The sequence below is a fragment of the Ovis canadensis genome, chromosome 13, assembly GCF_042477335.2.
Source record: "Ovis canadensis isolate MfBH-ARS-UI-01 breed Bighorn chromosome 13, ARS-UI_OviCan_v2, whole genome shotgun sequence".
NCBI lineage: Eukaryota > Metazoa > Chordata > Mammalia > Artiodactyla > Bovidae > Ovis > Ovis canadensis.
The window spans coordinates 46,877,342-46,890,555 of record NC_091257.1 but is presented as its reverse complement, the minus strand read 5'-3'; the positions used below and the strand labels follow the sequence as shown (position 1 = coordinate 46,890,555).

Sequence of the window (13,214 nt, the reverse complement as noted above, 5' to 3'; positions counted from 1 at the left end):
TGTGGGGAGATATTCACACTCTGCAAGAGAAACGGGAACTGAAATTCTGAGACAGCACACAGAGTTCACTCAGTGGATAGCAGACCAAGTTTTCAGGAAAAATAAATGGAGGGGGCTGCAAAAGAACACAGTTAAGTCCGGAAGCTAAACACGCATGCGATGCAACTCACGGGATCAAAGAAAATGAAAACTAATTTTGCATTCCTGCAATTCTCTTTTCAAAGGACAATGAAAGTTCAAATCTCTTTGAAGAGCCCTGAGTACATTTCCAAAACTGTCACATTATTTGTAAATATCTATCTACTTGTAGGTATGTTGCTGTACAGTTATGACAGTTAAACAGCTCAACATTTGTCCCTGGTTATCAATTAGTGAGATTACCTGAAAAGGTCTTTCCATTAATATATAAAGAGAAAGACAAAAATATTCAATGATTTTGCTGGATAAAAGGAGTCAAGATTTATGAGTTCTTACACTTTGTACAACTTTTTAGAAGTCTCTTATTTCAAATAAGTCTCATCTCTACATCTCAGATGAAAAGTACTTTTGTACCATAAAGATATCAGGTTCAACTGTCATAAGATTTTATACGCTTGAGGAAATTATTACCATTCAAAGAGCAGTGAATTTAAATTCTAATTACTGCATCTATTACTAAACCAATGACTTCAGATCAATCAACTTTTCAAAATGAGAATACCACCTCTATTATTCCCCTCATGGGGCCTGACAGAAGAACAATAGGGCATTTCCCTTAAAGTATTGTAAATATAAAAGAAAAACAGTTTTTTTTAAAAAGTAACAGTAATAACAATCCATAGTACAACTCACAAATGTGCTTGCATGGTTAACCTCTCATCACCTTTGAGGCAGGACTGAAAAGGTACAGAGCTATTAGCTGTGTGTTTCTAAATAGGGGCAGAAAAATTCTTGTGATGTAAGACTATCTGGCATATCACATCTCTGGCCCCTGCCTAATCGATGTCAGTAGTAACCTCCTGTCATCGTGAGAACCAAAACCATTCCTAACAGAGCGACACCACTGGGCTGAGAACCACTGCTAGACAAAAGCGGCACTGTGATTCAGGAGAAAGAGATGCAAGGCCTGACAGACCTCATCTGTAAAAGGGGACTTCAACATTTCCTGTTCAGTATGTTATTACGTTACTCCCAGAATCGTGCCAGGGACTTAGAGACACTCAATGTGAGTTCTAGAAAGCACAAATGTGTCCTATTCTTCTACTGAGTTTTACTTTTACAGCTTTAGCTTTCAAAGCTATTTTACAGTGATTTAAACTTTACATTTTCATTTTATATGCTATAAAAAGTACTTTACTACAAACTATAATTTAAGGACATTGTAGAGTCGGGAGGGAATATATGTGTGCATACTTTTACAGGTCTTAGTACCTAGCAGGCATACACTGAAAGAGATGAGAACTCAAATCTTTGCTGATCAAAGTAAAAAATACTTAATTAACAGATAAGATAAACCCACTTGGAATGCTAAAGGAAGTCTAATTTAGAGGATGACTTTCAAAAGCATAAAGGCATTACATTAACAATAAAAGAAGTTTAAAATACAAAAAAACTGAACTGAAATGACTAATAACTGTATATTCAATGTCATATTCAAACTGCATAAATGATTTGTAATATACATTACATAAAACACAGTCTACACAGCACAAGGGGAAAAGGGCAAAACACTGAATAGAAATAATCAAATTCTCGATTCTAAGCTTATTAAATAGGTATTTCTTATGAGACGACCAAGAACATGAACACAGTATATAAATTACGTTATTTGGTTAGTGAAAGAACAAGTTCATGTTTGGGAAGGACTTCAGCAGAAACACTGAGGATTAACAGAAATGCAGAGAACACTCACTGAATTCTTAAATTTAGTACGATATCTGAATTTCCCAGATCATATAACACAGAAGTATATATAAGTCAAACAAAACACAAGGTTATATCATGTATGTGAGAAAGAGGAATCACTAAAAACTTAATAAAATCAGTATGTTGTTTTTCTGTCACTAGGCTTACAACCCCATGGACTGCAGCCCTCCAGACTCCTCTGTCCATGTGATTTCCCAGGCAAGAATACTGGAGTGGGTTGCTATTTCCTTCTCCAGGGGATTCTCCTGACCCAGGGATCGAACCTGTGCTTCCTGCACTGGCAGGCAGGTTCTTTACCATCTGAAACACCTAGGAAGCCCATTTTATATACATTACCAAGTGTAAAATAGGTAGCTAGTGGGAAGCTGCTGCATAGCACAAGGAGCTCAGCTCAGTGCTCTGTGAAGACCTAGAGGGCTGAGATGAGGAGGGGAGGGCGGCCTGCGAGGGAGGGATGCACATATACATACACCTGATTCACTTCGTCATACGGCAGAAACTAATGCAACATTGCAGAGCAATTTTAAACTCCAACTGAAAAAAACAACTGGTACGTCTTACTTAGTTCATGGTTTTGACTTTTAAATAACCATGCACCATAGGTACTTGAGGACTCAGCACAAAGAAGTGAGAAAAAACATAAAACTGGTAAAAATAACCTGAGTAAAGAAATCTGACTTTCAATTTTCCTCTACAACTTTCAAACAAGTCACATTAAAATCTCAGTGCTGTAGTTTCCTCATCTGTGAAATGATCTCGGGAGTCATGAGGACTCTGTAGATCCTGTTCTACTGAATACATGGTGCTTTAAAAAACCATGTAAAATACAAAAGGAAAATCATCGTCTGGGGCAAGTAAAGATGGAAATATCAGATCTAATCAGACCCACATCCCACTGCCTGGTCAAGGTCTTGGCACCTACAGCTGTTACCAATTTCTCCTGAATCATCACATCACTTTCCCCTTACAAATGGTGTACCCTCTTTAGGGTATAATACAGTCTATTTTAAAAAAGAAATTTCCCATCAAACCAGCAGTTAAAGGCTTCACTTAAATAGCACCAAAAAGGACAAAATGGGCTTCTCTAGTCCGTCAGTGGTGAAGAATCTGCCTGACAAGGCAGGGGACGTAGGTTCAATCTCTTGGTCAGGAGGACTCCCTGAAGGAGAGCATGGCAACCCACTCCAGTATTCTTGCCTGGGAAATCCCATGGACAGAAAAGCCTGGTGGGCTGCAGTCCATGGTGTTGCAAAAGAGTCAGACAAAACCTAGTGACTAAACAACCACCAAAGGATAAAATATATTAAAAAACTTCACCAAAAATGAATGAGATTTGTTAACAGGAAAACTTAAAAACACTATTAAAGGATAGAAACAGAAAGATATGCTACATTCTCAGATAGGAAATTTTTAATATCAAAAAACTATTCATTTAAAACTAAGCCCATTTAAAAAAAATAGTTCTGTTCATAAACTAGCCAGACCAATCCAAAAGTTTATGTGAGAACAGTAGAGAGGGATAAGAATATTAAGAAACTGTAAAAAAAAAAAGAAGAAGAAGAAGAAAACCAGCCCTGCCAGTATTAAAATGTATTATAAGGTTTTAATAATTAAAACCACATGGTAGCAGCACATGAATAGATACATACTATATGCTCCTAATTGTACATTTTGGAAAAGGGGAAATTACAGAAATAGTTTAAAAAAAAAAAAGGTGGTTGCCAGAGGTTCCAAGAGAAAGGAGAGGGATGAACAGGGGGAACACAGGACATTTTAAGGTTGGTGAAACTACCCTGTGTGATTCTGTAACAATGGATGTATGTCATTATGGACTTGTCAAAACCCATAAAACTGTACAATATAGAGTGAGCCTTAATATAAACCACAGACATTGGTTAATCCATGGACAGAGAAGCCTGGAGGGCTAGCGTCTATGGGGTCGAAAGAGTCAGACATGACTCAGAGACTAAACCACCATCACTACCACCACCACACTGATTCATTTCTTATACTATATACCACACTAATGCAAGACGTTAACAATAGGGGAAACTATATATAAGGGGGGTGGGTTATGGAATTCTTTGTATTATTGGCTAAATTTTTTTGTAAATCTAAAATGCTATTTAAAAAAACAAAGTACATTAATCATAAAACAAAAACTGAAACTATAAAGAAAACATAACTCAAAATTCTGAAAACCAGAAAACTGGTTAAATTCAGCTATATAAAAATCAAAAACTTCTAAATGGGAAAACAAAGTCAAATGAACAATGGAAAAAATATATACATAATTCATATAACAGATGAGGTATGTATAAAGTCCCTAACACAGATAATAAACAGTCAATAAAAGAAAGACTTCAAGACCTAAGGCCAGTCAACTGAGGGTATGACTGTCACAAATAAAACATTGGAAGAGATCTGTTTGAAGCTACGCTCTAATCTGAAGACACCTAGGTGAGAGATTATTTTTCCCTTAAAAAAAAAAATCAAGACATATTCTATCAACCTCCGGTTAAAGCCCAAAGATAGTCAAAGTCCAGGTCCAGGAAAAGACAACATAACGCCAATGAAAAATATTTTTAACAAACTCTTTCCCAAAGGTTTATATTCATATTTTCCATGAACTATCAACGACTATCATTTTCTTCTTCTAATTTTATGTGAATAAATCAAAAGACTTACTATCTAAATAGATCCCTTAGCCAAGTACAGAGAAAAGTTTATCATGTTTTCCACTCTCAGTCAACTGTATTTTTGTCTAAGCAAAGATAGTTAAGATAAAAAACAATAGTACAAATTAATCTGGATGTCAATTACAGAATATTCATTTTTTATTGTGGGTAATCAATACGTACTCTCACATCTATCTTTTTTACATATGAAATTATAAACAAATCAATCAAAACTAACAGAAAAAAAGCTATTTATTATGTGAAGACACATTAAAGAAAACTGCTACTATTATTCTGAACGTTCTCTTGATTTTTAACAGAGACTTTTCAGTCTATCATATGACCTCACTAGCTAAGCATTTTTCAGAACTTACTCAGACACTGGAACTGCACACTAAACATCATGTGAATATCTTCCGAAGTCAGAAAAAAAAATTTCATAATTTTTTTTAAAGTTTTAAGTTCAGCATATTCAAACACTTCAGGGTGACAGGATACATTAAGGAATTAAGTAATTACAAATGTTTATTGCCTACCAATGTGGGGAAATTATTTTTGTATTTGTATAAAGGAACAATAGAAAGATACCAAGGAAACAGAAGTGGTTACCTACAGAGGATGGGGGAGAGAAATAAGGACAGGAGTTATTTTGTCAATATTTACCTTTATAAGTTATTTTAATGTTTCAGCCATGTGAGTAACTATTTTTGAAACAAAAAAGTAGATATTTATATAAGCATAAATATTTCTATAAATCAACAAACAAATACACACATATGTGTGGTTCAAAGAGGAATAATTAAGGAGGGTTTTCTGAAAGACTGCTGGAACCATGTTCCTGGTCACAGTTCTCTGAGTAAATGAAATTTCACAATAACTGGCTCTTCATTTCCCCTTAAAACTTGAGAATATTTTCCAAATGACCACAATTCCAAAACAGTTTACAAGAAAGAATTTTTTTCTTTTAAAAAGTGCCAAAGGATTTTAAAATATTATTTTCTTAGGGGATAAACACTTTAATATGTTATTTTATTTATATACTAAATAATTCTACAATATATTGCTGGTAACAAATCATTTTGATTAAAATAAACAGATCTTACAAAAACAGAAATGTTTTTCTTAAAGTTGCCTCCCCTTCCCTAAATCCATCCTCTTAAATAGATCTGTACATTTTATAAAATCACAGATTAACTCCATATGACAATGTTTATTTTTTGACAATGTTTTTTAAAAAAAACCTAGACTGTCGCCTAGTACACAAATAACCTTATGAACAGCATACTTCAACCTGCCCTTTCTACACCAGTCTCAGGAAAACTCATGCCCACTTTTCCTTTCACACCAGTGACATGTTTCAACCTTTTCTAAAGCACACCAGGTACTCAGAATACTTCACTAACAATCTACAATAAATGTATGTTCAATATTCGTATGCTACCATCAGCAACCCATACTAAGCATATCTAGGTTCCTAGACAATATAAACCAGATCTCCCTGAGTTTTCCATATACCTAATTATAAAATGATTAAAAAAAAATTAAAACAGAACTGTAAATGGTTACCAGGTTCAAGGGAAGAGGGGAATGGTAAGTTGTTTGACAAGCAGAGTTCACCTGAGATGATGAAAAGTTCTGGAGATGGATAGTGGAGATGATCTCACAGTAATGTGAATGTACTGAATGCCACAAACTCAGACCAAAGAAAATGTTTTCATGTATAATAATACATTTGTCTTTGCAATAATGCAGCCATAAAATATTTTTATTGCTTTTTACAGAGAAAGGGACCTAGGAAGACAAAAGTGCTGAGGGCCCATGAAAATCAAAATGTGGCCCTAATGCTCATTTCCTACCATGAAGTCAAGGCACAGCAAGAAGGTAAAAATACAACCAGATATGTATGTAAAACATTATTTTTAAAGAGAAATCACACACATAAACAAACTTTGAACCCTAGTGAGATTACAGTGGTATCTCAACTATTATATAGTCCTTTTCAAACAATTCTTTATTAACAAGAGCTAGAAAGAGATATCACATTTACATAAACAAATAACTGCATGAAAATTAACGTAATGAGACTTTAGAGGAACCAGAGAGCAAGAACTATTAAGGAAGAAAAAACAAGTGAAAAGGGAAAAGAAAGAGGAGAGGAAAAACATATTAATAAAAAACAAAAAGAACCACCCCTCTATTTAAATTAGCAAAGCTGAGAACATTTCCCGAGTAAATTCACAGATTTGGCAGAATGTCAATTAAAATCTCCAAAGGAGAACAAAATATTAAAGAAAAATACTGAGAGAGAGAAAGCCCTCTAAAGTAAATATGAAAAAAGTTTAAAATGAGCGGGTGTCTAAACCTACTGATACTAGATAACGACAAAATACAAATAAAACACAACTGTTTAAAGCAACAAATTAGTACACTTTAAATACATATCTAGGTTCTCAGGCAACAGAAACCTGACCTGAGGACAATATGGATGGAACTTTGAGGGCACTGCACTAACTGAAACGAGACAGAGAGAGACAAACGCTGTCTGGCCTCGCTGGTATGCGAGGTCTAATAAAATCAGACTCGCAGAAACAGAACCCAGTGGTGGTTGCCGGAAGGGTGGAGGGGTGGGCAAAATGAGTAAAATGGGCCAGAAGGTACAAACTTTCAGTTACAAGACAAGTAAGTTCTGAGGGTGTAATGCAGAGCACAGAGAGTATAGTGACAATACTTGGTTGTATGTTTCAAAGTTGCTGAGAGAGTACATCTTTTCACAGTTCTCATCACAAGAAAAAAACAGGAAATAAAATTAACAAATTAGAGTTTCTAATAATAATGTTAGCTGCAGAAAAACAAATTGATCTCTTTAAATCCTCACAACGTATCATATGGGATTTTTAGATGGGTTCAAATTTATTAACTAGAAAAATATGGAACATTTCTAGTCATGAAAGGGAGTTTGTCTTTTCATTTCAAGCCACTAACCATATTATTACAAAAAGCATCTCCAAAATGAAGAACACCAAACTACAGATAAAATGAAAACTGATGGGGTGAAGAGAGGAGGGGACTTTTCAACTGCAATGCTAGATAAAAGCTTTATCTCCAAAACACACAGGGATGGAGCTAGGTGGATACCTCATCCTCAACAAACTGTCAGACAATATCAATTTAATCAAAAAGAAGCAGAGGTGCACCCACTTACCCATGCCCCAGATACTATTATAAACACTTTGCACGTAGTAACTAATCTCGCACTCACCATAAACCCCCTATGAAAAAGATACTGTTTTTATTCTCAAGTAGCAAACTAAAGTTACTATGTCCACCGGTGACACAGCTAAGCAGTCAGAGCAGGGTCCCAGCCCAGATCTCATCCCAGAGGCCATGCCCTCAACCACTAGGCTATTTGCTTTCCTCTGCATAACAAGCTACAAATCTACATCTACTGGACACATATAAATTACTATTACACAAGACAAAATTCAAACAAGAATGGTTTTGATAGCGTGCTTTGAGGATTTAGATTTTGGAGTCATTGGGATAAGGAAAGGCTTTATGGAAGAAATAATATCCAAAGTGGGTCTGGAGGATATGAGACACCACTGAGAACAGAGATGAGAATATTCGCAGTCAGAGCAGGGTCCCAGCCCAGATCTCATCCCAGAGGCCATGCCCTCAACCACTAGGCTATTTGCTTTCCTCTGCATAACAAGCTACAAATCTACATCTACTGGACACATATAAATTACTATTACACAAGACAAAATTCAAACAAGAATGGTTTTGATAGCGTGCTTTGAGGATTTAGATTTTGGAGTCATTGGGATAAGGAAAGGCTTTATGGAAGAAATAATATCCAAAGTGGGTCTGGAGGATATGAGACACCACTGAGAACAGAGATGAGAATATTCCCCACTGAAGGAACAGAGGGACCAAAAGCAATACAAAAGGCTAAAAAGCACTGGCAACTCAAATATTTGAGTTGAAAAGAACGTATTGTTGCTGTTTAGTTACTAAGTCATGACGGACTCTTTTGCAACCCCATGGACTATAGCCCAGGAGGCTCCTGCATCCATGGGATTTCCCAGACAAGAACACTGGAGAGGGTGACCATTTCCTCCGCCAGGGGGATCTTCCCCATTCAGGGATCGAAACTGCACCTCCTGCATTGGCAGGCGGATTCTTTACCACTGAGCCACCAGGGAAGCCTGTTGAAAAGAAGAGTGAGTACAAAAGAAGTACATGAAAAATAAATGATTCAGAGGCCTAAGGAGGTTCTAGGCTTAATTCAGTGGAAGACAGGGGAGTAACATGGTCAGAGTTGTCACATGGCAACTGGTTATAAGAACTGGACAGAAAAAGACAGAAGGAAGAGACAAGGTTAATTCACTAGTCTAAGCATGGTTAAGGATGGCTCAAGTAAAGTATGGTCAACAGAAATAGAGAAAAAGGACTAGACAAGCAACATGCAGCAGCCACTTGAACTTCAATTAAATTAAGGAAGCAACCAGGCCGGAAAGAACAAGACTGAGGATACTAAAATGCAAAGACAAAAGGATGGATGAGGCCACGACTTTAGGAGCCTGCCAGGAGGAGCACATTATAGGCTAAAAAGATCTCAAGTGAAGGGACAGAAAGGCCTTAAAGACAAACTTTCCTGCCTAATCTGACCAAGTTCAGGAACTTAACTAAGGAGACTCTGACATCAACATCGTGAAAGAGATCATGGATCAAACTGACAGAATTCAGTAAGAAGCTAAATGCAGGGGAGAGCCTGAGGGTTTAAGCAGAAATGAGAATAACCCTGTCTTTAACAGAGGTGAGGACAAAGGAGGGAATGGAGGTCTAAAGCAAAAAGGGATATGAGTTCAGGATTCTAGATGGTGAGACTGAGGCTTATAACATGGGATATTCTGAAACTATGCTGCATCCATGGGAGTAGTGCTTGAGTAAACAGAATCAGAGCTAAAAATATAGAAGTCACATAAAGATACTTGGAAGCTGTGAGAGAAAAAAAAAAAAGAAAAAGTGCTGGGTTAAAAAAAAAAAAAGGATCAGAGAAAGTTTAAGGAACTACGTCTAATTAAAAGGAATTGAAGAGCCTGAGAAGGCACCATCAGAGGGTTCATACTACAACCAGGAGAATCCAGCATGATTTAGCAGCGCTCTCAAACATTCTTCACAGGAAAGTATATAAATAAGACAGCACTTGTGTGGCACAAAGAGATAAACGTGGCTACTCATAACTGGACGTTATTAGCCCAGAGTGGAGAAAACCACTACCTAGTTAATCCCCTTGCTGCACTGTTTAGAAAGCCCTGTATTACCAAAAAGTCTGTAGGCCAAAAAGTTTACAATTCTACTTTCCTAAACTGTCTCTTTCCATAGTCAATGATTAGTTGAGTCGAATGTGCAGATGTGACAAAGACAAGAATACAGAAATAACCAAAAAATTTGGTATCTGAGAATTCAGTGATGACTTTAAATATCAGTGGGAAAAGAAACAACCTAAATATCCATCAGCAGATGAGTGAATAAAGACTGGTGTGTATATAATGGAATATTACTCAGCCCCAAAAAAGAATAAAACAATACGACTTGCAGCAACATGGATGGACCTGGAGATTATCATACTAAGCGAAGTAAGCCAGAAAGACAAATGCCATATGATACACTTACATGTGAAATCTAAAGTATGAAACAAATGAACCTATATATGAAATAGAATCGGAGACACAGAGAACAGACTGGTGGTTGCCGAAGTGGAAGGGATGTGAGGGAGGGAAGGAGTGGAAGTTTGGGATTAGCAGATGCAAACTATTATACAGAGGATGGCTAAACAACAAGGTCCTACTGTGTAGCACAGGGAAATATATTCAACATCCTGTCATAAACCACAATGGAAAAGAATATGAAAAATATATATAGATAAAAGTGAATCACTTTGCTGTACAGCAGAAATTAATACAACATGTAAGTCAACTATATCTCAATAAAATTTATTTTAAAAATCAGTGGGAAAAACTAGATTTTAGGAGACAAATATGGACAAGGGTGAAAAATTAAAATATCAATACTATTACTGGTCATGCTGTCCCTACTGTTACAAGGAGTAACCTAAATGAGACGATTCCTCAAATCTTGCTAGTGAAAACATTCTTTTTTCAAACCAAATTGTGATTGTAGTAATAAGCTTTACCTTCCTACTCCAGTTTTATTCCCATTAATAAATAGGATGAAAAAATAAAAATCCTTTGAAACCCTGCAACACTTACCCAGTGCGAGACTGACCGACTTTATCACAAATATCCAAAATGAGGCCCCAATCCTCAGCAGTATTCATCTCACTGGTTGCTTTCTCTGTATATTACAAGAAGAAATTGCAGAAACATTATTTCTAAAAAGTCTTTAAGAGGTAAATGACTACATTCAAATTACCAAACTGTAGTATAACCAAGTACCAACAAATCACAATAGCTGTCAACATCTGGTTAATGAAATATTTAAGTCTATCTTTAAAAAGAGGTGGGGTACCTTTGTTACCTATCACAATTATTTTCTCCACTTATACTTCACTTGTTAGTTACTTGGTATTAGGGAAAAAAAGGGGGCCACTGACTTTTTGTTATAAAAATGCACACATACACAAGTCTATCCCTATCTGCACACAGAAAGACCAAAATAAGGAACTCTTTCATTATCAATAGTTAATAGTTAGCTTCACTAACTATTTACATAGTTAATTCTTAGCTTTACTTGCCCTCGAAGGAACATGACAAAGAACAGGTTTCTATCAAAATGTTTCAGGGAATTAAATTATCTATTTGTTGAGTTTGGATTCTGAGAAGTAGTGTGGAGGGGGCACTGAACAAAAGAAAACCAAGCTTTAACTGAATATTTTCCCTTAAATCTAAACTTGACAAGTTAAAATAAAAAAAACCAGAGGTGTGGCAGATTAAATCAAATCATTAATTTAGACCCCTTTCTTCATTACAATAAAGGAATTTTAATGAAAACACACAAGGATAAGGAAAACACGAGAAGCAATAACAGCCAACAATATCTCAAAAGCTACAGAACAACACTGATCCATGCTAAATTACTGAAAAGACCCAAGAAAGGTGAACCATGTATTGTTAGGAAGAAAAGAAGCTTAAGAACTAGTCTGTTGAATCCTCAGGAAATTCAACTATTGCAATTGAGAATGAAGAAAAAGAGTACTTCCAAGTTAGCAAAATGGGTTAATGCTGTTTGAAATGTAGGCAGGCTCTATTCTCTCACTCAAGGGCTCTAGCAATCACTTCTCTATTCCGAGAAAATGACTGATGGTTTACTTTCTGTAGGTAAAGCAAATTTTTTCTAGACAGGGAGACACCAGGTATAGTTAAGACTTAGGCAGCAAAAATAAGGAATTCCCTCCCCCGCCCAGCCCCCACCAAGTTTTCCAGTCTGGCATGTAAGCAGCTTGGAAGTATTCACTTCATCCTAATAAGTGAAACACTGAACAAAGTGAAAAGTCAATGACTCTTCTTAGAGCCCTCAGAAGTGAGGTCACAAGGCAAACTGATGCCCCCAAATTAGACATATAGATAGGCAGACACAGAACCACAACTTAACAGAGCAGAAGCTCATCAGCACAAACATCACCAGGAACCAGTACCAGGGGAGGAAAATCTACACTGAAATTATCAAACTGCTGGAGGCTGAGTGTGCACAAGTCTGAGTTAAAACACCAAGAAGAGGTGGCTTAGAAGACTTCCCATACTTTGGTGAGTTTCAATTGCACCCTTCTTCCAGGTTCTCAAGGTGAACATCACAAAAATTTCCCCTATTTTTCCAGCAGGGGGAGAGAAACTGACCATTCTGAAATACACCAGAGTATTCTCTTCCTAAAAAATCCTACCCTCAAGAGAAATTATTTTATCAGTCTTAACCAACTAGTGTTTTACCAGAGATTAACCCAACTGTGGGAAGAGAAATACCAAAGCTAGCTTGTTCCAGCCTTCCACATGGGAGAAGGGGAATATCCAACTCCAGCCCACTGGAGCCATCCCATCCCACTGATGGGATGAGCAGGGGATGGACACAGAGGAGCATGTGAGAATTCACACCCCAGGGGCAGAGACACTCACTGAGCCTAAATCCCAGGACAGTTGGCACCTGATCATCACATCACTAAAGGCGGATGTCCCTTCGTCTAGTATATCATATCCAGCTGCTGGCAAGCCACATTATAAGGCAAAGAGCACAACTGGAAGGGTATCAGAGTAGCATCAGAACCAAACTCAGCCATGAGAAGGATGTTGGAATTATCAGACCAGAATTTTTAAAGAATATGACAATATGCTATGAGCTCTAATGGAAAAAGGAGGTAATATGCAAGAACAGATGGACAATGTAAGCAGAGAGATGGAAATTCTAAAAACGAAATACTAGAGATCAAACAATAATATAATATAAATGAACATCCTTGGATGGGCTTATCATCAGTCTGAACACAGCTGAAGCAAGAATCTCTGAATCTAAGGACATGTAACTAGGAATTTTCAAAACTGAAAAGCAAAGAGAAAAAGTGACAACGGAGGGGGCCGGAGCGGGGTGGGGGTGGGGGGGCCACTGGAACAGATTATC

At 36.8% G+C, this 13,214-nt stretch overlaps 1 protein-coding gene across 6 annotated transcripts in view; it reads right to left on the bottom strand.

The window, feature by feature from the left end:
* The window catches only part of STAM (signal transducing adaptor molecule), a 65,776-nt gene that overhangs the window by 38,901 nt on the left and 13,661 nt on the right, over positions 1-13,214 (bottom strand). For 4 of the 6 annotated variants that reach the window (XR_011248129.1, XM_069547595.1, XM_069547597.1 and 1 more), the window contains exon 2: positions 10,859-10,943. The exons of the other annotated variants lie outside the window; for them this stretch is intronic. Coding sequence is in view for 3 of the 4 variants with exons in the window: in XM_069547595.1 (XP_069403696.1) it covers positions 10,859-10,943 (85 nt within the window). In the remaining variant the exon portion in view is untranslated. The remainder of the gene's footprint in view (positions 1-10,858; positions 10,944-13,214) is intronic. 6 annotated transcript variants of the gene reach the window in all.